At 37.3% G+C, this 23966-nt stretch overlaps 2 protein-coding genes across 7 annotated transcripts in view; one reads left to right on the top strand and one right to left on the bottom strand.

Moving 5' to 3' along the window:
• The window catches only part of INPP4B (inositol polyphosphate-4-phosphatase type II B), a 207543-nt gene that overhangs the window by 66470 nt on the left and 117107 nt on the right, over window positions 1–23966 (top strand). For all 6 annotated transcript variants that reach the window (XM_081959903.1, XM_081959904.1, XM_081959899.1 and 3 more), the window contains exons 3-6: window positions 9407–9634; window positions 10913–10957; window positions 17853–17971; window positions 20023–20139. In XM_081959903.1, the coding sequence (XP_081816029.1) occupies window positions 9544–9634; window positions 10913–10957; window positions 17853–17971; window positions 20023–20139 (372 nt within the window). In that variant the 5' untranslated portion in view covers window positions 9407–9543. The remainder of the gene's footprint in view (window positions 1–9406; window positions 9635–10912; window positions 10958–17852; window positions 17972–20022; window positions 20140–23966) is intronic.
• IL15 (interleukin 15) overlaps window positions 13999–23966 on the bottom strand; it is a 167006-nt gene continuing 157038 nt past the window's right edge. The window contains exon 7 of the transcript XR_014175929.1: window positions 13999–14012. The gene's annotated coding sequence lies outside the window, so the exon portion shown is untranslated. The remainder of the gene's footprint in view (window positions 14013–23966) is intronic.

Genomic DNA, 23966 nt, shown 5'->3' on the forward strand with positions numbered 1-23966 from the left:
GAAAGGATTCCAAATCTAGGCCAAATTCTGCATTTCGGAATTAACAGAACTGTTGCAATTTTATGCGTTCCTTTTCTTCTTTCTTTTCAGATACTAATCACTTCTATTTCTGATTTTTTTCATACTCTATAGGAGTTAAAAAATTTGCAGTTAGTGCTATCTTCAATTCCATAATTTCTAAATTTCAAATAATAGAGCCTGAAATGCTTTATAAATCAGATAATTAAAAAAATATCTTGAACTTTATTGTCTGAGGATACTGTAATTAATACGGGTACTTAAAATATTCTGGCCATTTATTCAAAAACAAATGCAAGGATGTAAATGTATGTCTTTGAGTTTATTATGCATATAATTTTCTGAAATTTGGAAAGGCAGATTCTGTCCTGTCTTCCTTACTGTACTATGTAAAGTGAATATAGATTTCAGGATACTAGGTATAAATAGTAATATAAAATACAAACATTTTTTTTGTGCGTATAATACAGTTGGCCTCCTTATCCCCATTAAACATAGACCTATAGAGGAAAGTTGACTTACAAGGTATGTGGGTACTATTAATAAAGCTTAAAATATTTGGATGTCCATCATGTAGAAAACAGGATAGAATTACCTTTTAGAGATGATGAACTTTCTTTTGTTATTTTTTAAACAGACACAAAGTGGAACTGTTTAAAAGCAGAACTTTTCAGGCTAGATGAGCATTATTATGCATAGCAGAAACCAAACATGATCGCAAATGTCAAGCATGGAGTTGGTGATGTTTTAGTTTGGAGTTGAGTTGCTGCTTTTAGATAGGGACAGCTTGGCATCATTTGTGAATTCTGCTACATAGCTAAAAATTCAATAGGAGAGTATCAGTCCATTTGTCTGTCAGTTGAAACTGAAGAGTAGTGGGTCATTGGACCAGACATAGACCACAGCCTTATAAGCAAGGCTTTGAAAAAAAATAGCATTTTGGAATGGACAAGTCAAAGTTCAATTGTAAATCTTACATAATGATTGTGATAGCATCCAAAACACAAATGAATCTAGAAAACTGTCAAGTGCATTAGCTGAATGCATTTGCTATGGAAAAGTAAGCTGAAATTCCTATCCAGCACTATGAGAGACTGATTGTCAATTAAAACTAGATAATTTTAGTTGCTGCTGTTGAAGATGGTTACGATCATTTATTGACTCTTAAAGGCACAGTGACTTTTATAATATCCATATGTTGAATTATTTGGTTTATGAAATAAGACAAGCACCAATTTTGGTGTTACCTCTTTACTCAGGTGTTCCAATAATATTCACTGATGACAATATGCAGACATTCAACAAGTATGAAAGTTGGCAAATGATTTTTCATAAAATTGTAAACTCTGCATAACATAATTCTTTTTATAAAGATGTCAGGCTAGAGTATTTGTTGAAAGGAATTTGAAAACTCCCAAAACTTATTCATGATCCTAATTTGGATTTGAGGACTACTAATTATAAAATTTTGATTTCTAATGTTTATTTTCTTTTGTCAAAAATATTCTAACTGCGCCTCTGTGTTCCACACTTCCCTTCATTATGACATTATGGATAAAAACCAAATAAGCTCACTGCTAATGAGTTGCTAACTAATAAATATATCTATTTGTAACACACATTCCAATTATAATTTAATGAATATAAAATAATACTTTGAAAACATTTAAAAGTTTAAAAACATAACAACAGTTCTGGATGAATTCAGAACAGCTGCAGACTCATTTTTTATAGTATCTTCTGTTAGTGTCTGCACAAGATCATAAACCTCTTATGGGGCTATAAAGTTATCCAAACTATGAGATTATATTACAAGATTTTAGAACCATGGAGCCAATGGTAAAATTAATACCAACCTACATCTTATCTGTAGTCAGCTTGATAATTTATATTTTTCAGATGAATTAGTGTAATATATCTGTTGAACACTAACAAGTATGGAGAACAATTGTAAAACACATCTGTCAAATGGTTGAACCCAAGAGAGTTATGCAGCAGTGTAATATCATCTAATGGAAATAAATCATAGTGGCACCAAGTAATTTATGAATCAGAAGGATATTTGGTTTATTCCTATATTTATAACCAATTATAGGAAAACATTCATCTGTATAAGGATGGACAGATAGAGCTATTTGTAATTCTGTATTCTTACAAAGTTGTAACTAGTTTATTTTTGTCTGATCATTGGGGTGATAACTGCAGGTTTTGCTAATGGAAAGGAAAAAGGGAATGGAGTCTCTGCGAATCATAATCACTACTCGCTGGTCATAACTGACTATAGGGGGCAGTGTTCATCTCCATTTCAAGGGCCATTGAGCCTGCGCTATCTGATGACGTTTCTACGGTCATGTGACCAGCGTGATGTCTACGGTCATGTGACCAGCGTGATAAATGAATGATTGTAAATTGGGGACTACCTGTAACAGAAAGACATCTGAGGAGATCTTGTTTATTCTACATTGTTAGTTCTACTAAGAGTACATGTACATTATGTAAAAATGTTCATAGTCTACATAATAAACAAACATAGTTCAGGTGACAGGTGTAGAAAAATAAAATAAATGCCAAACTAATTGTAAAACGAATAGGAACCTTTAAAAACATAAGAAACCTTAAAATATATGATAAGTCATTTAATATTTCTTGACCAGCTGACAGAAAACAGCATTGAGTAATTAGCTAGAGTCGGATGGGAGACAACCATACTCGTCTTAGGAAAATTTAGACAGTTGATACTCAGGAGTGGAAGACCGGCCAAAAACCTAGAACTGATGTAGAATAACTATATCTCCACAACATAACTGAATAGTATCTCCTCCTAGGTTTGTGCAGATTGCAGTTGTGAATTAATTTATCGACTGACATATTAACATATGAAAGAACAGATGTTAAAAATAGCGTAACAGTCAACGTGAATAAATAAATTAATGAATGTAATAAACCCACATACACTTAGTGCAGATAATGTTACCTAGTCAGGTAATGAAATCTCTCCAAGCAAACAACGAAGCCCAGGGTTCAACCCTAATAGATAGATAAATAATTAATTAACAATAAATAAATAAATAAATAAATAAATAAATAAATAAATAAATAAATAAATAACAATACCAAGGAAATGTTGCGTGTGTATATGTGTGTGTATATATGTTTTGTGTGTGTACACACACAAATATATATATACTACATTTCCTTTGTATTATTTATTTATTTATTTACTTACTTACTTACTTACTTACTTACTTACTTATTTATAGATCAGGGTTGAACCCTGGGTTTCGTTGTTTGCTTGGAGAGATTTCATTACCTGACTAGGTAACATTATCTGCACTAAGTGTGTGTGGGTTTATTACATTCATTAATTTATTTATTCACGTTGACTGTTACGCTATTTTTAACATCTGTTCTTTCATATGTTATACACACACACACACACACACATATACACACATACATACATATATACACACACACACACACATATATATATATACACATATACATACATACATATATATATTCTATTAAAACTACATTTCCTTTGTATTATTTATTTATATTTATTTATTTAATATGCTGTTCATCTCACTATCGGGCAACTCTGGGTGGCTTACAATATCATAAAAGCAAAAGTACTAAACACTAAAACATTAAATATTGAAAGTTAACAGAAATCAAATGTTAGCATTCAGACTACAACAGAGTGGAGATCAGCTCTTCTTCCTAATTCATTAGCTCCAGTGTGGTATCTCCCCATTGGGTTTCCAGGTTAATCTGCAGACCCAGGTTTTGTGGTTTTGTATTACATGCTTTACACTAAAATACGATTGTCTGAACTTTTTGATCTTTCTCTCTTTTCTCCTTTTCTGTTTCTTTGTTCCTTTGTATAGCTCACTAGATTGTAAATTGAGGGCAGGACTTATGATATTTTCTATCCTTATGTAGACCTAGGAATTTTCTAGTCGTGTACACCGTTTCAGCAAAGCAAGTTAATGGTTTCTCTTAACCAATAGTTTAAATGTAGGTATGATATTGATATTATATCTTACACTGGCAAATGTGTTTAGGATGTGTATTATAAAAGTATTTGTTCTTTATAGTTTGAATATTAGCATGCATATAATTGATGCATCAGCTATCAGACTGTGTATTTGTTTAGTGAGTAATAAGGAAAAAATGGGAAAGCTGTGCTTTCACATATTTTATCACACATCTGATTGTTTAGCTTCCTTTCTCCTGCAGCATCAGTATACCCTGACAATCACATACTTCATTTGATGTTTTTATCTCACAAATGCACCAACTGTTGGGTGGTTTTTTTAGTTAACTATATCTCAGAAAATTAATAGATATAATGCAATGGTTATTGCAGCTGATCTTTTGCAACAAACTTTGAACATTTGATTTAGTTTGTATATTTTGCTTTCTCCATTAGCCTCCTATTGGCATCGTAAATAGCTCTGGCAATTGCTCAGTTGGCGATATTGTGAAAAGCATAAAATAACTTTTTGAGTTCGACTTCTGGTCTACCATGGAAAAAATAACTTGGGGATATTCCAGGAAATAATTTTCAAAAGTAACATTCAAACTTTTAAAATTGATATTCGGATTTTACACTAGGTATGGGAGCCTGAAGCCGTACTCCATGAAGTCTGTTGCATTATTCAGCGTATGCTTAGCAGTTTGTTTGATATGTAAATTATCCAGTAAGATCTCTTCTGGTCCCCAGGAGGAAGGGAGTGCATTCCAAAGAAGCAAAAGACAACGCAGCTTATGTGAGTTTGTGTGAGAGTCTCAGAGTATGTTTAATGGTGCAAGTGGTCTCTTTCAGTTTGCCAAGGTTTCTATCAATAGGTGAGGCACAATAAAGGAAACTGCTTAGCAGAATCTCAGGAGGGTTTTTTTTTCTTTTGGAGCCTGACATCTATGATCGTATGAAAAACTTTACCTCTGTAATTTCTATTTACAACTTGGCAACAAAGAAATCAGCCTGCCTACTGTAATGCCAGGTAATTTCAAATAGGCTATTGGCATACTCCATATTGTCCTTTTCTTGATTAGTTTCTCCGGCTTGACTTCCCTAGCACTACCCCCCACCGCGGGGAGGCGGAACCAGAATGTCCTAGATGGTTCCGCCCTAGGCGCCTGATGGAACTGGATAGGTTCCAGACGGAGCTTAGGCCATTTCCTGTCGACCTGACCCGCTCCCGGATGGAGGACCTGGTAGCCGCATGGAATAGTGCGGCCGCCGGGGCCTTAGACCGGGTTGCGCCTTTGCAGCCTCTCCTGTGGCAAAGATCCACCCTGGTCCCTTGGTTTACCGAGGAGCTGAGGGTGATGAAACGCCACAAGAGACGCCTAGAGAACAGATGGAGATCCTCTCGTTCCGAATCTGACCGAACACAGGTAAGAACCTATTTAAGGACATACCTTGTGGCATTGAGAGTGGCCAAACGTCGATATTGTGCCGCTCTCATTGCATCCGCAGACAACCGCCCTGCCGCCCTGTTTCGGGTGACCCGCTCCCTCCTGTCACAGAGGCCGTGGGAAGCCCCCTTGCAGGGCAGGGCAGAGGAATTTGGGGAATATCTGCAGGATAAAATCGCTCAGATACAGAGGGAATGGGTCTTCTTCAGTGATCCAGGGGAGACGTCCGAGGCTAGTCTTGAGAGACCATTCTGGGAGGAGTTTGACTCTGTTGCCACCGATGATTTGGACAGGTTGCGACTGCGAGCCACCACATGTTTACTGGACCCATGTCCCTCCTGGCTTGTACTGGCATCCTGGGAGGTCACACGAGGCTGGCTCTTGGGACTAGTGAATGCTTCATTGAGCGAGGGGTTCCTACCAGCCGCCTTGAAAGAGGCGGTTGTGAGGCCCTTACTCAAGAAGCCTTCTCTGGACCCAACTGAGCTAGCTAATTATCGTCCTGTCTCCAACCTTCCCTTCTTAGCGAAGGTTGTAGAGAGTGTGGTTGCCATACAGTTCCCACGTCACCTGGAGGAAACTGATTATCTAGACCCGCGCCAGTCCAGCTTCCGACCCGGGCACAGCACAGAGACGGCCTTGGTCGCGTTGGTAGATGATCTCTGGAGAGCCAGGGATAGGGGTTGTTCCTCTATCCTGGTCCTATTAGACCTCTCAGCGGCTTTCGATACCATCGACCATAGTATCCTATTGTGCCGGCTGGAGGGGCTGGGGGTAAGAGGCACCGTTTTACGGTGGTTCTGCTCCTACCTCTCCGACCAGATGCAATGTGTGTTGGCAGGTGAGCAGAGGTCGACCCTAAGGTCGCTCACTTGTGGGGTGCCACAGGGGTTGGTCCTCTCGCCCCTCCTGTTCAACACATACATGAAACCGCTGGGTGAGATCATCCGTGGTTTTGGGGTGGGATACCATCTGTACGCTGATGACACGCAGCTGTACATTTCCACCCCGAACCACCCCAACGAGGCTGTTGATGTGATGTCCCGGTGTTTGGAAGCCGTACGGGTCTGGATGGGAGACAACAGACTTAAACTCAACCCCTCCAAGACGGAGTGGCTGTGGCTACCGGCCCCCCGGTTCAACCAGCTGACTCCATCACTGGCCATCGGGGGCGAGCAACTGGCCCCCGTGGAGCGGGCGTGCAATTTGGGCGTCCTCCTAGATGCCCGGCTGTCTATGGATGACCAGCCGTGGCAAGGGGGGCGTTCCACCAGGTTCGCCTGGTGCGCCAATTGCGCCCCCTATTGGACCGGGATGCCCTTCGCACAGTCACTCATGCACTGGTGACGTCCCGTCTGGATTACTGTAATGCTCTCTACATGGGGCTCCCCTTGAGATGCACCCGGAGACTGCAGTTGGTCCAGAACGCAGCTGCGCGGGCAGTTATGGGGAGTACGAGGTACTCCCATGTGACACCTCTCCTGCGCGAGCTGCACTGGCTTCCTGTAGCCTTCCGGGTGCGTTTCAAGGTGTTGATCACCATCTTTAAAGCGCTCCATGGCACGGGACCTAGTTATTTGCGGGATTGTATCCTGCCCCATACATCCCTGCGACCAATTCGCTCTCACAGAGAGGGACCGTCCACTAAGCAATGCCAGAGGGCGCCGCCGAGGGGTAGGGCCTTCTCTGTGATGGGCCCAGCCCTCTGGAATGACCTCCCCCCCGACATTAGGACAACTACCGATCTCCGCTCCTTCCGCACGAAACTCAAGACCCACCTGTTCCAACTAGCCGGCCTGGCTTGAATTATAACTACATTCTCTAATCCCCCTGGACAATTTTAAATTTAAATTAACTCTGATTTCTTGGGTATTTTAATTGTTTTAATTTTATTGTGTTGTTTTTAACTTATGATTATTTATTTATGAATTGTACAATGTTTTTGTATTACCTCCTCCTTGTCATTTATTTGTATATTGAGTTGTACGCCGCCCCGAGTCCCTTTGTGGAGAGGGTGCGGCCTATAAATTGAATTAATTAATAAATAAAATAAATAAATAGTTTCACCTCTAGACAACAAAATAGTGACCAATAATTCCTCTTGATATTTTTTTGGTTTGTTTATTTGATAGCTTAGAGTTAATATTCTTTTGGGGCATTATAGGCTGAGCCATTGATAGCCATTACTGACTTGAGCAAGACTTGAGCAGGGACAGTGCCAGTTCGCTTAGCACATGGAAGGGTGGTGAACCTCTGAACCTTTCATGAAATTACCCCCAAGGTAATTGGGGGTCTTCACAAGGTATTTAGAAAAGATTGGCAAAAGAGAAGAGGTAGCTAGTAGGTACTTGACTTCAACCTTTGTTGGTTGTATTAAGCTATAGTAATTTACTCAGTGCAAGTAGGAGAGAAAAAAAAAGAAAACGTCAAGAGATTAGGAAATTCATAAGCACCTAACACAAATTCCTGAAGTTCAAAGCCCAGTAAATTAAATTATTCTGGCAAGTTTTGTAATTCCTTTTAAATTGCCATAACTGATAGTAGTGATGATGGGAAGATGGATATTCTTTTCCCAAGATCAGACATTAAATGGACAAAAAAGCACTAATCCCTCCAGTTCTATAATCGAATTCCTTATATTTCTGAAGATCAAAGATCTTGTTTTGCTTGTTTTGTGGAAACTGAGACAAGGGAAGGAGGAACTGTTCCAGGGAAGGTTTCAAGTGTTATAATGCCCAGACAGTCTGACTTTCATTGACAAGGTTAGGGTTAGCAGAGGTCTGACAGGAATATATACAACTTGAAATGTATAGCTTTAATAAAAACAAATAATGAATGCTTGTTTCTCAAATGAATCTCAAAAATCCATTTGATTAATTCTGTTCAGACTACAAAATAATTTTTTAAAGTTAAAAGCATGAACAAATCTCCTGCTGAAATTCTAAATACGAAACTTGGTTTTTACACGGTCAAAAGTAAACAACTCAAAATAAAATTCAGTTGTTACAAAAACAAAACAAAGAAAACAGGAATGGATGGAAATTGTATTTCCTACCCAAAGAGATTTTTTTTCTAGCCCTTTACATAAAGTGGACAGGAGAAATAACAGGAAAAAAATTGAACACTGATCGTTACACATTGAGCTTGCATTTTATACACTGCATTTGGTGGAATTGTTTTGTAATGATTTTATAGTTTTGCAACAGTAAATCTACTCATCTGAGCTTTTACCTCCTGGGAAATATGCTTTTGCAGTTCTTTGTCTTGCCAAGAGAGGACTGAAAAAATGTACCAAATAGAGCCATGATGGCGAACCTATGGCACCCAGGCCACAGGTGGCACGCAGAGCTCTCTTTACGGACATGCGAGCCATCGCCTCAGCTCAGTTTCACCTTGCATACGTGCGCGCCTCCCGCTAGCTAGCTGGTTTTCAGGTCTCTGCTGCGCATGTGTGGGGGAGATGGGACATATGTGGGAGATGCGCACGCATGAGTGGTGAGTGGGGATGCATGTGCAGTCACAGTACATGTGCCGGGATGAGGCGCATGTGGGGGTCACATGTGCATATGGAGGGCATATGTGAGAAGCGTATGTGTGAGGGACAAGGTGCACATGTGGGGGTCACATGCACTTGCACGGGGTAGGGCACATGGGGGGGTCACATGCACATTGCATTATGGGTGATTGCGTGTGCATGCGTGCTTTTGGCACTCGACAAAAAGCCATCACTGAAATAGAGGTTTCACGCTGCCATCTGCTTCTAGGATTGGTTATGAAACACCAACTTGATTATTTATGTTTTGGTAACAGGAGGGTAATATGTGCAAAATTGTTGCTAGAAACACATCATGTTGATAATTTTCAAAAAGATGTATGGTAAAGTTTGGATTAATGGAACTTCATCAAATGTTTTCTTTTTCTTTTCTTTTTTTTTTCGTCAAATGTTTTCTGAACACAGAATTTCAGCCTGGAGACCCAGATCTTTAACTTAAAGCTGCACCAAGGACTAAGGCTGCTGGTGAATCTTGGTCTGTTGGCACCCAGGCAAATTCTGAAGAACTGTGAATTCAAATTTGGTGGCTCGAGAGATTGATCATGGATATCAAGGAAGAGAGAGCACCAGAGGAAGAACAGCAGTTTATTCCATCTGCACAAGCAGATAATTTTGCAGAGTCTAAACTCACACGTAAGTAAATCCAGTACTTTTTGCTGTATCATGATCCGTGAATTGTGTTAGAAAAACTCATTCTAAATGTGTAGGTACTCACTTTCATAAAATATCATAGGTAAAAATATATTTCCATTTTACAAATTGGCAACAGGGTTGGGAGAATGGTTAGCTCCAAATCTCATATCTCAGTCTGCTGAACCCTGTTGATTGTACTTCTGAATCATTAGATATATAGCTTAGTGTGCTCATCATTGCTCTTATTACTATGAAACTGCTTCAAAAAGCTTTACAACAGTTAATGATGTAGTAACAGCTGCATTTGCTGTTCTAAATGAAGTAGCAAAAGTCTCGATATCCTAAATTAAGCATACAAAATTAAGCATGCTGGCTTTGACAGCAGCCTTCCACACACTAAAAAACAATTCATTGGAATTTATGACATTTAGACAAACAAATTTCATTTTAAAATTCTTCATAATTTAAATTGTAACCTTATTTTGCCTTGTAATATTTCTCTATTAGATTTATGTGCCGCCCATCCTACTGTAGCAGTGACTCTGAGTGGCTTACAAAATGGTAAAAAGATAATATAAAACAATTAAATTAAAATTACAAAAGATTAGTTAAAGAGTAAAAACCAAGAGGACAGGCAACATGGTGTGGGAATCCTCTCTCTACTCTGTCATCCACCCCAGCAAAGAGCATCCCTTGCAGGGCTCCATCCCAGCTGGCAGAACAGGGTTTTAAGGCTCTTCCTGAAGGCCAGGAGATGGGAGCCAACTTCATATTTGGTTGTAGAATATTCCACAGGGAAGGACCACAGCAGAAAAGGCTCTTCTTCTGAACCATGCTAGCCAAAAAAAATTGGCAGACAGGATTTGAAGCAGGTTTCTTCTGCAGGAGCAAGTGAGAAGGGCTAATCCATTAAAGAATATAAATTACTTTAACATCTTTATACCATTCAGTATGTAGTAATACAACCTGCTGAAGTGAAAATATGTTTTGCTTTTCATTATAATGGGGAAGGAATGAGCATGTACCCTGAATAGTGAATGGTGTGAATAAATAGTGGTGAAAAAATGTGTTTGTTAAGTATAAATAATTCCAGTTAGTAAAATAGTGATAGATTTAAAAAATGGAGAAGGGCAGATCTTGTGTGATAGTTTAAAATGCTGCTGATGGAATTCTTTCCTTAATGCTGTAATTACTGTAATACAATATACACATTCTCATGTATGAATACTTTTATAATGCAATATAGTAATGTAATGTAATATATGCTTTCACCAATAGGTCTCAAGAAGTTTGTTAATGAACCAAAGTTTGAATTCAGTCTTGGTAAGATTAAGTGTTCAATCTATGTTAATATTTCTAAAATGTCTTTTTATTTTAGAAAGTCTGAAAATGAAGTGATGTTTCTGAAATAATTTGTAACAAATCTTGAATTATTTTTATGAGATCTTAGATACAGTTTCTGTCCATAAGGGGCGAATTTTTTTTATCAGTAGAAAATGCAGTAGCACTCTTTTTTATTATAGTTTCCTTCTCTATACAGAGAAAGAATGTAGTATTAACCTTCCTTCCTGCCTGCCTTTCTTCCTTTACATCGAAGATCAGGTAGAAGAAATAAATCACCACAGTAGGTGGGACATTCTAATTTATTTTTTCCTATTTGTGTGCCTTCTAAGAGGAGGCAATTATCAATGACAAAGCATCCCAACAGCAGAAAACGCTTTCACAGAAAAATTGTGTTGTACTCCAAATGTATTAGATGTTTTTTTCTTCAACGTTTTCTATTAATAAGCCTTGCTCTGATTTTGACAAATGCTTTTGTTTTTCTGCTGAATAATAATATCCTGAACCAGTTAGAGAAAGAGCTCCGAAAGAAATAGGCCTTCTTTATAGACATATATAAACATAGTTATCACATAGAAATATGATATCATTTCCCCCCAAATAATCCTTGGCAAGGGATCTTAAAGTTGCTGGAAAGAACAGAAGATGCTTAGATGCCGATAGCCAATGTGGTAAAATAGTTATGAAGTTATGATCCATGTTCACACTCCCAGTCAGTCATGGAGGCTCTCTGCTAGGGTTGGGACAGTTATTACCTGTTATTCAACAGAATTATTCTTTGGAGAAATAATTCTTGAACTTCACTTACATATAGGCACATATCAAATAAAAACAATAAATACTGGAACAAGGGCCAAGCAGATACGTAAAGGGTTGTACATGTCGCTGTTGCAAAGGATAATCCCTTGAAAGATTAGTTCTTGTTTAAACAAAGTGTTTGCCTTTTTCAAACACCTAAATAGGGCTTTCTCTCGTATTCCTTTTCCCATGACCTCCACTCTAGTTTTTCTCATTCTCTTTCCCAAAGCTACCTTTTCTAATACCTTCAGATTTTTCCTATTGTTTTACTTTTTTTCTGTGGAAGAAAAGGTGTGTGTGTGTGTGTCTATGTGTGTGTACCTAGGATTATTTGCAAGATTTTGTATCTGAGAGGAGTTTATTCATGAGACAAAGAATGATTGGTGTATAAAGATAGGACATCAATTTAATTTTATAAAAGAGGCCCTTAATTTTACAGATAATAGTAATTGCTACTATTAAGGTTAATTGAATTAACCTGTTTTACTTCTGGGTTGTTGTTGTTTTTGGTAGGTAGGGTTCAGGGGTGAGTTGCTGCTGGTTTGCTTTGCTCGTGCGTGCCCAGTTGACTATAAATTGTTCTGCGCATACGCAGAACATGAAAAAAAAAAGCCAAAAAACACCGGGGAACTGGTTCGGGGGTGTAGCCATCCTGGGTCACTGCCGGTTGTTCGACCCAGGCCAAAATACCACTACCGGTTTGGCCGAACTGGGCTGAACCAGCAGCAACCCACCTCTGGTAGGGTTTGTCCTGGCCCTGCCTTTTTTCTTTCTGGTAGATATATATATATATAGGCCACATAGTTATATACAATAGAACCTCTGGTCACGACCATAATTCATTCCATAACTTTGGTTGCAAACCGATTTGGTTGTGATCTGAACCTAATTTTGGAAAATTGGTGCTTACAAAAAAAAGGGGAAATCTGTGGAAAAAAAGTGATATTTTTTTTGGGTGGAATCCAATTTGGTCATGTTCAGAAGTATTCGTGACCAGAGGTTCTACTGTATCAGTCACATGAAACATTGGTAAAGTTGGGTGAAGTATAAGGTTTGTTCCAACTGGAATTCACAGCTTTGGATAACAAAGGTCATGTGGTTAAACTATATATTAAGTTAAAAATAAATCTATGGATATCTGAACTTATAAATTTATTTAAGAGCTGAGTGGATTCTGTCACTCAGATTACCATTTTTAACAAGCACAATTTTAAATTCTTCTTTTACAGTATTAATATATTATTTTATTATTATAGTGTATTTCTGACTGAAAGTATAAACAACAAGGAAGAAGAAGCTATGTATTTTGAGGATAAGAAGTATGAAGAAGTTTTAAATCTAAGTGCATTAAGTTATTTAAGATCAGGTGGTTTTCTGAACACCCTGTCGTGTTCCGTTGTTTGTCAATTTTATTTTGTATGCTATTAGTAATGGGATTTCGGTTAAGTTTTGCAACATTAAAGATGTTGAATATACTTCTTTATTAGTTCGTGCCATGGATGTAATCTATTTTTATGCTTTATGTTCCAAGAACAGGATATTAGGTTGACCGCTAAAAACCAGTTTGGTTTTAATGATTAAGGCCTCAGACTAGTCTTGCCTTAGATCAGTGCTTCTCAATTATTTTCTGTCATGCCCCCCCTAGGAAGAAGAAAACATTTCGCGCCTCCCGCGCGACTGTAAATAGTATCATTTGTCTATAAAATTGTTATAAGTACACCTCTGCATAACACTGTATCCTTATTAACGTATAAGAGAATAAAAAAAGAAAGAAATGTGGATCAATTTACAACAAAGAATAGCTTTATTAACTGTAGCAGAAAAGATTTAAAGGAGCACAGGATTTAAAGGAACACAATATTAAAAAAAAACTTTAACCTGCAAAACAAAAATATATAAAATAATTTGAGCTGAGCCCCCCTTTATGGAGCCTCGCGCCCCCCCTGGGGGGCCCGCCCCACTATTTGAGAAGCACTGCCTTAGATGCAAAGCCAGATGGATGATTTTGGATTAGTCACTTCTCTTAGTCCTAGAGAGGCAGCAAAATAAAAAACAACTGATTGTTAGGAATAAAGCTGATTTGTTACTATTAGAAGTATGTATGATTTTTTTCCTCTTATGACATTTGATCAGGTATTTCAAGAGTATTATTATATCTTTATAATATGTATATATAATATATAGATTTATAATCATATATATATTATAATTATATATACGTATATATTATTTCTTATTTCTTGTGGGATTTTTTTCTCTTTCCATTTCACAGAATTTCAGAATTCTGTGCCTGGAACCAGGAAGCCTACTTCCTGCAGTCTGGGAAAAGGAGAATAAAGTGGAAGAGTTATTCCCCGTTACAATTTTGTCCAGGCTGCCTAAAATTTCATTTAGCTTCAGAAGTTTTATCCTATGTAAAAAACAATGAGTACAATAAAAATAAAATGATTTGAATATTGGTGAATCGAAAAAACAATATTGGGGTTTCCTGCATAATGTTTGTTATGCTTAACATAAGAAGAAATATATGTAACTTGCATACAAAATACTGTATTTAGCATAAGAGGTTTCACAACCAGAATATCTTTTGAAGTACAGTATATAATTATTATTCAGCAATAAAAATTAACATTCTGTTCTGACTAGAAAATTGGGGTCACTAGTCTAGTATGAACAAATCAAATGTTTCTTAATCTTTAAAGGAGAGTGAAGCAGATTGTGACATGTTATATAAATGGCTTAAGAATATAAGCCTTTCTGAATGTGACATTAAAGATTCACCTATGCTATTGATTTTGCAATTTTTTTCAGTCTTATGAAATGCTTTTTATGTTAGTTAACGTTCTATGTTAGTTAATTGAGAAGCTTTGAGATAACTTTATTATACTTCAAGCAGAAGGAAAATTACTGAAACTTCAGAGAATGGGTCAAAATATGAGCATTAAAAAGACTGAACCATGTTGAACATAATATTTGTTCAGGTATAGAAAAACCATATCTTAGTATTAGATTCCTGGAAAGTTTGTTTATTCATAGATTTGTGCTTGAAGAAAAGATTCTTGAATGTTTTTGATAGACCTTTGCATGGTTTTCTTTACCTCATATTAAAACTGTGGTAGTTCTGACTATAGATGTTTGAGATAATGAAAAAAATATTAAAATGAAAACCTATTATCAAGCAGCATTTGGCAAATCTTTATATTGCTTGTTTAATTTTTCTGTTTATCAACAGTCTGTTTGAATGTGCTTGACATTACATAGAAGTGGCAAGATGATGATGGAAACTATTTTGGCAAAGACAATTTGTAATAATTGTATAATTTCCTCACTTGCCTTGGGATATATTTAAGCAGGCTTATGTAATTTCTAGTCCTGACATATCATTGGCGGGCCATCCATGCTATGCTCTTATCTCAATGGAAAATTTTAATGTTCAGCAAGCAGCTAATTTTAGCTAAGTAGTTTTGCACTACTTTAAACTTTCTCTATTGTAGAGAATGAAAAGTCATTTAAAGTATCGTTGCTACATGGGAAAAGTAGCAATTTTAAGGGTCACTGCTGAGAAGGGATAGGCTAACCACCCATCCTTCCATTAAAACTTTAATGTTATTGCTTTTATTTTGTCTATTAATCTTCTTTGCTTTTCAGTATTTTGGTAATTCTATCAGTAAACGTATTAATTAAAAACATAAATAAGTTTTAAATTCTAATTGCCAAGTAGAAAGTGTTTTTGAGAGAATTTTGTAATTTCCTAAGGAAATGAAAAAAGATTACCATATTTTTCAGAGTATAAGACGCACCAAGGTTTTGAAGAGGCTTTTTTTTTTAAGTAGGTAGGTAGACAGGGAGAGAGAGGGAGAGAGAGAGAAATACAGTAGGTAGGTAGGGAGAGAGAGAGAGAGAGAGAGTAGGTAGGGAGGGAGATAGAGGGATAGAGAGAGAAATACAGTAGGTAGGTAGGGAGAGAGAGGTTAGGTAGGTAGAGAGAGAGTAGATAAGTAGGTAGTGGGATAGAGAGAAATACAGTAGGTAGGTAGGGAGAGAGAGAGAGTAGGTAGGTAGGTAGATGTTTTCAGGTGTATTTATCCATGTGCTGGAGAAGGAAATCGCTGACAATCTGCAGCACCTAAGACTGTGTTTCTGCAGGGACAGCATTTGATCAATGTAATTCTCATCAATCACTCTAACTAAAGAGCTTTCCGAAAGGGGGGGAAAAAGTTTTTGCACTCTGCAAACCTCCCCAAAATGCCCCCTTTTTTGCGAAAACAGGCCCGCTTTTTTTCAAATAAAAGGCATGAATAGCCTTTTGGGGGGGCTTGCAGAATGCTCATGGGAGTATGGGGGGCCAAAAAAGAGAAATAAATGGCTCGTTTTTCGTGAAAACTGGGGGGGGGGGTTGTCAAAAAAATTGCATGCATAGCCTTATGGAGGCTTATAGAGTGCTGCTGTGGGATCGGGGTGGGGGGAACAGCCTATATTTTGCTCATTTCTGCCCTCCCCAGCCCCCAGCAGCTCTCTGAAACCTTCCATAGGGGTATGCACGGCCATTTTGGTGAAGGGGCGGGGCTTCGGGGGGGGGCAAAAAAAATGCTATATTCAGTGTATAAGATGCACCCAGATTTTCAGCCTCTTTTTTGAGGGAAAAAAGCTGCGGCTTATACTCTAAAAATATGGTAAATGAAAAAATAGTGTGTCTCCTTTATGAAAAGGATTTCAAAATGTGCCTATCTGAACTGTTCTTAATTTAAACAATATGTTTCCCATAACTTTGCACTTTTCTTGTAGAAAAACTCATTTCTCAAGGATATTGTTTAGGGAATGAGTGACAGAATAATATTTGCAAAAAAAAGTCAGGCTCCTTCTGCCCTTCCCCTCTTTTCCCTTTTGTTGCTTTAAAGGACTGTTGACTGGAGGTGCTATATGTTTTGTTGCCCCCCACAGCAACCACCACCTCCTGTCTCCCTCCCCAGCACCCAAGGTGTGCCCCACCCAGCCATCAGGAGGTGCAGCTAATTGTTCCATGCAGTGAATTGTCCAAGGACAAGTGTTCCTTGGTGAATCTCCCAGGACAAGGGAGTGAGGGAGGAGCACCAGCAGACCATTGCCATGGGAGGAATGCCAGCAGAGAATCAGCCGAAGATGAAAGCCTCCAATGTAATGGCTATGGTGGAGAGCCCACAGTGAAGTGGGTGCAGCAATGTGGCCTCCATCAATTGTTTCATGTCGCACACCAGATATGGTGAAACAGGAAAAGCTAGAAGTGGATAGCTGCTGAATGAATGTGGATCAATATACAAAGAGTAACAAGTATGAAAGATGTATAGTCTCAAGAATTAATTAGATCATATCTCAAAAGAAATATATGATACATATTATGAGAAAAGAAGACCAAGAAAGTCATGATTGAGTAGAGTTGATCAAGTTCTGAAAAACAGTGAGAGGAAATGTGTGAATTGTTCTAAATAATCCATGGAAATAATGGGTGGTTTGCAATTTTAGAGAAGTTTGAAAATGATAATGAACTTTGTTATGAAGTATAATGTTAATTGTTATGAACAATATTTAGCTATATTTCCGTACCTCATTCTTAATTTCTTGGCCTCATTGTTTCTTAATACTTTTCTGAGCTACACATAATGTAGTTGACATGGCAAAGAAATGCCTGCCTGCCTGCATGCATGCCTGCATGCATGCCTGCCTCCTTCCCTTCCTTCTTTCTTTCCTTCCTTCCTTTCCTATATCACCCAATTTGCCTAAGTGACTCAGGTGGTTTATAACAGTATGATGGGTATATATATATATTAATTTGCAAAAATTGAAATGAGCTCTTAGAAAATCTTTGCATGAAGTGCATAATGGCATAGTTGAATAAAAAAAAATAGATTGCAGCATGTGATTTCCTATTTCTGTGGAGTATTTCTAAGAGACTTCCTTTGCTAAACAAGCTTAAGTCTCTAGAGCTTCAAAACATTATTCAATCTGCCTCTCACACAACAATGTGCTCATTGTGATTTAGTTTTTTTTTTTAAATGAGATTTTCCCTTTTCTTTCTCTTCCCTCCCCCTCTGTACCATTTCAGCATGTAAAGATTTAGTGGCTCCTACACGGGATCGAAAACTGAATACGTTTGTGCAGGTCACTGTAGTGCATCCAGGGGAACAGAACCAAACAAGATACGCAAGCACGGAAATTGTGGAGGTGATTCTTTCCTCTTTGCCCTTTCTCCTTTCCTCTTTTTTCCCTTCCCTTCCCTTTTCTTTTCTGTCCTTTCTTTTTTTCATTTAACCAGTGTGAATAACTGCAGTGTTTCCTGTACAAATAAAGTTATTTTTGCAGAGGGACATTTAAGAGCGGTGATGGTGCTGTGGTTAGAATGCAGTATTGCAGGCTAACTACTGCTCACTCCAGGAGTTTGATTCTGAGCAGTTTAAGTTTGATTCATCCTTCCATCCTTCTGAGGTTGGTAAAATGAAAACCCTGATTGTTGGGAGCAATACGCTGACTCTCTAAGCTGCTTAGAGAGGGCTTTAAAGCACGAGGAAGTGGTTTATAAGTCTAAATGCTTTTGCTATTGCTAAAGATTGCTTGCATTTTAAGGTATAGAGTGGTGTTTGGATTCTTAATTATTGACTAATTTGAATTTTAAAAATGCAAAGGCATTGTTTTAAATTAATATAAAAATTTGATTACTGAAATGTTAATTATCTATGAGTTCTATATTCATATATTATGTACAATAAGGCACTTTGTTCTTTATAGTCACAATACAGATTACATCTGTATTGTGTAGATAGATGTACAGATTACATCTATCTTTCCCAAGTAAGTTATTTTCAGGTGTGTTGGGCTACTAGTGCATTGTCTCCAGAGGCTGTTTTATATTGGCATACTTTATAAGCAAATTGAAGTAAACAAGGCATTTTCTAATTTAACTTAGTTCCTTTCTGTTTTGTCTACTTCTTGTCATGTTTGTTAAGAAACAAAAAAGATTAATCTTAAAAAATTAGCAGAGTGCATATTGAGATGTATTTACCTTATTTCCTGGGAGAGAAAGCAAAACACTTAGTTGCACTCAACCGCATTCAAATTCACTTCTAAAAATTAGGTTGTCAGATTCATCCATTCCTGAACAATCTTCTGGATCGCTTCTTAGTTTTTTATATAAAGTGCCGAAAACTGACTAAAATATATAACTGAGTGGAAAAGGTCAGTGTAGACTGAGAAGCTGAGCTTTGGTTTTCAGAGCAAATCATTTAGGCACAAGTTGGATCCTTTCCTATTCTACAGTTAGCTGATATTCGTAACAGAAATACTGGGCAATTTTATGTTTTTGTATTTGCATGCAAGTACAGGTAATCCTCAACTTAGAACAGTTCACCATTTGAAGTTACAACAGCCCTGAAAAGGGTGATTGTAAAAAGGCCAAAATTCATTTAACAAATGTTTCACTTAGGAACATAAATTTTGGATTCAATTGGCGTCATAAATCGAGGATTACGTGTATTTGCCCTCCAAATAGCTAATATACAGCTGTTAATCTACAAACATAAGTTACAAAATATCTTTATAATAGTCATAAATTGGACAGGTAGCTTTGCTGTGTGACTTATGCACTATTATGGATTGCTTCTGAATTTTTTCCCATTTTCATAATTAGTTTGCAACATTGAAAATGTAAAAAATACATTTTTGTTCTATTGGCTGATAAAATTAGCTAAACTTGTGCTTCAGATCCCACTCCAAACCATATTATACTACTTATTTTAAAAATATTTATTTTACTTTTTTATTTATTTATTTATTTTACTCTTTTATTTATTTTATTCCCCAAACTGTTTATAATTCTGGCACACCTGTTTTTGGTTTAGTTTATGCCTCCCACGTTTTTACATTTTATGGCAGTGCATAAACTAAATGTGTGCAAAATTACATGACTTCAATAATGGATCAGTGGATGAACTGCTCCTCCTGGTTAGTATTTAAAAAAATACTGCATATTCTAACACAATCATCTGTAATAGTTAACTGTTGCAAATTTAAGTTTTGCTTTCTAAAAGGTTCGTCTATGTTTTGAGAGCTTTTATAGTTTGCATTTTTGATTCAGTTGGCAATCAAAATCAGTTTTTTCCTATGTAGAAGTACTGCATTTGGAAATCTCTGTAACTATTCTGCTCTTGACCATAATTGAATCCAAGACTGTACACAGCTGCTACCTAGCTAAATCTGAATTATGTCCTTTTGCTATGCAGGGAACAAAAGACCCACTGTTTTTGACTGGTGTGACGTTCCCCCCAGATTATCCTATCTACGAGGAGACTAAAATAAAGCTCACAGTCTATGATGTCAAGGATAAATCTCAAGACACAGTAGGTATCTTACTACTACTTTTGCTAAGATCTTTTAATGGGTTCTCTTTATTATTTTTTCATTCTTTTATTTCTTGGCGTTCCATGTTGCATTTTGCTGAAGCTATTATAGGTTAGCTCAGAAAATACAGAGTTAATACTTTGTATAACACATCCACCTAATGATGGATGACCAGCATATGGACTGGATCAAGTTAAAATGTCTAGAAAGAAAAAAGAAACCCCCGAAATCTGTTTCTGATCATTGAATGTTAAGTAACATTGAAAGGTCAGTCTTGAAGAGAAGAAAAGTAATATCATTGCGGTATTCTGATAGTGAGTCTCACATTTTTGCAGCCGCATGGGTAATGCTTTAAAATGTGTATACATTATGAAAAATAATTTAAAGCACAAGATTTAAAGTATTTATGTAGAGTTTGTATAGATCTGCTTGAAACTTCATATTCGAAACAACTGTATTGTAGTTACTTTTAGGATTTTTTCCCCCCATGCCAAAGATTTGAAACAATTTAGCATATTTCTGCTGAGTTATAATTTATTATTTGTTTTATGTTCCAGTGTATTTTTAAACAATAATTGATGAAGATTCTACATATTACATAAACTTTATGTAATTTATGGTATTTTAATTAAAATTCTTTAGGTTCAGTATGATTTTGTTGCTTTTGTTTATTTTTACTATAAATCACCTTTGGAAGATTATGGACCTTAAAGACAGCTAAGAAATAGATTTTAAAAATAATATTTTTAAGATCTAAAAATATTAATGACATAACTCCATATATGGTATCAATAGGATAAACTTATAGATTTTATTTCATAGTAATTGAAAAGGATTTGTATTTATTTTCTCATTCTCATCAATAGTTAGTTTTGTAAATGATTAATATCAGTATGTATTGGGTTAGGAAGGAATTATAGATCAATAAGCTTTTTTTCTGTAGGATTTTATATTTCCATTTGGGAAGATTGCTTTCGGTGTGGTAACATTTTTCTGTTGTCATTGCAGCCACAATACCTTAATTTAGAAAAATAAAACTAGATTTATATAAATGATTCTTGAGGAATAGAATAGAAAATCGATGAAATGCAGTTGACTTCTGCCTTAGAAGATTAATCTGGGAAGTTTTTGAATAGACAAATTTTAACTTGTTTTTCTCTCAGCGGGAAAATACATCATAGAGACTTCAGCTTTGATGTGTAATTTTAGTGATTCCTTTTCTGTGGTTATCACTTTGTTACTTTATGGTTTTCTTTTTGGTACTTGAGGGTATGTTTCAGGGGTGAGTTGCTGCTGGCATTACTGCCGGTATGGTGCGTGTGCAATTTTGCACACGCTACTTGCTTCGCTCATGCGCGTGCTAGATGCACACTCTGCAGGTGTGTGCAGTTGCCTATAAATAGGTCTGCGCATGCACAGAACATTAAAATTTAAAAAAAAACATTCCGTGCTGATTGAGGAACCGGTTTGGAGGTGTGACAGGTCTGGATCACTGCCGGTTCCGGCGACCAGACTGGCATACCACTACCAGTTTGGCTGAACCGGTCGGAACCCACCTCTGTTATAATACAAATAATACATTTGTATTATTGTTCATTTTCATTGCTTCAAGAGCAGGAATTGAAGCAAAAAAAATTTTTCCATGTCCTTTCCTAAAGTATAGCAAAGTATACTTTATTTTAGAATTGAATTAAATATTTTTAAAATGTGTTTTGTGAAATGGTTTATGAATATCTACTTCATTTTCTATAATTATAATAGTTAGAGCAGAATAATATGGTAGAAAATCCGTAAAAGCATCTTGGAAAATAATATGTAAGGGAGACTGGGACATGCATTTCCTGTGACTTCAACCTCAGCATCCCTATGGCAATGAAGGGGAGTAAAGTTTGCATGGACATATTGTAATAATTCAAGTTCTATAACTGTTTAACATAATGAAATTGCAACTTTATTGAAGACCTTGTCAGTTACCAAGCCAATATTTCTGTCCCCACATCATTTGAAATATTTTGGAATACCTGCAAGGAATTATAAATGCCATATCAAGAAGGAAGAGTAAATATTATGTAGTTGATGCATGCAATTAGGCCACGAAATAACATACAAAGTTATTTTCCTTAGTTTTAAATTCCCAGATGCTCTCAAGTTTGCAATTACTTATATACCAACTACCATATTTTTCGCTCCATAAGACACACCGGATCATAAGATGCATCTAGGTTTAGAGGAGGAAAACAAGAACAAAAATATCAGGCGGAGCCTGAGAGGACCACAGATAGGTGTCCTCTCATGTACCACCTCTGCCTATTGACTCTGCACTGCGGAAAAGAGACAGAAGAGGCGGGCAATGACAAAGACAGAAGAGGCTGGGTTCAGCACTGTAAAAGGTCCTCGCCGCCGTGGCCTGGCTGCTATTCATCAAAGGACTGACATCGTTTCCACCCACTTTTGGGGGGAGGGTAAGTGCGTCTTATGAAGGGAAAAATACAGTATATTTTATCACATGGGCGGTCAAAATATTAACCCATACTTGATCTAATAAGTTGTGTGACTTTCAGTTATACTAGTTATACTTGCTGTGATCTCTTCATTTTTACAATTTTATGTGTTTAATATTGCCATTGTTCAATGGCTGTTTAATACAAGAAGATATTATTGTTTAATTAAGATTCTTTATTTTTTGCTCCAAGTGACACACACACACGCACACACAAACACAAAAGTGGGGTTTATTCCACACCACCAAGCCCCTTTGGCATTCCTCAGATCCCAACTGCCAGTGCAGTTCTTCCGGAATCTGCTCCCAGCAAAGTCAATAAAGTCAAAGCCCAACAAAGTCAATAACTAATCAAAGGCACAAGGAAGTCAGCACTGAATCAATTGGAATACAGCACAACAGAGTCTATACAAGTCCATAGGCCTAAAACATGAGGATTCAGAGGGATGATGGCACTGTGAGGACAATGCAAGTCTATAGGTCCAAAGCATGGATTCAGAAGAGTCAAGGCACAAGAAAGTCATTAGGTCCAAGGAAGTCAAGAGCACACATAAAAGACAGATTGTGAACAGTTGTTTCTGAAAAACCTCAGACTCCAAACACTAAACTAAATATGTCCTGACCAGTGCATCTCATTAGGAAAGGTGAGGCTGCCTCCTCATGAGTAGCTTCGCTAACTTCCATTGACTTCCATTCTCTGCTCTCTCATGACCTAGGATCCAGTTGAGGAGGCCATTCTTTATCACTGACGGGCTGCAGCTGTGTGTCTTTTTTCTGGCTGTGTGGCCAGCTGGTTGTCCACGCTTACTAGCTGAAGTTGGCTCTATCCTGCCTGTGCAACCGGACGTTCATCCAGTCACTTGCTTGCAGATTCCCTTGACCCTCCTGACACAGTTTCACCTTGACCATCCGAACCCACCCCTGAGCCTTCTATGTCTCCTGGGTCCCAGTCAGATGTCCTCAGAGCAGGCCTATTGTTCGAACTGGCACCTGAGGGAGCCATTACACCAGGGGTGTCCAAACTTGGGAACTTTAAGATTTGTGGACTTCAACTCCCAGAATTCTATGCTGGCTGGGGAATTCTAGGAGTTGAAGTCCACAAGTCTTAAAGTTCCCAAGTTTGGACACCCCTGCATTACACTTTATTAAAATAGGTAACATTGTTTGGGCAACTTAGAAGCAAGGTTTGTTTAATTTCTGTTAATAGTTTATATACGTAAGCTTGGTTTATTTGGTCATTTGGTTTGGCTCATTGGTTTCCTACCTTAGTTCAGGTGAGACACTTCTATCTTCCCTTTTAAATTATTCTTCCTTCTTTACTTTCTC

Source organism: Natrix helvetica, assembly GCF_964273705.1.
Source record: "Natrix helvetica genome assembly, chromosome: 7".
In the NCBI taxonomy this organism is placed as follows: Eukaryota; Metazoa; Chordata; class Lepidosauria; order Squamata; family Natricidae; genus Natrix; species Natrix helvetica.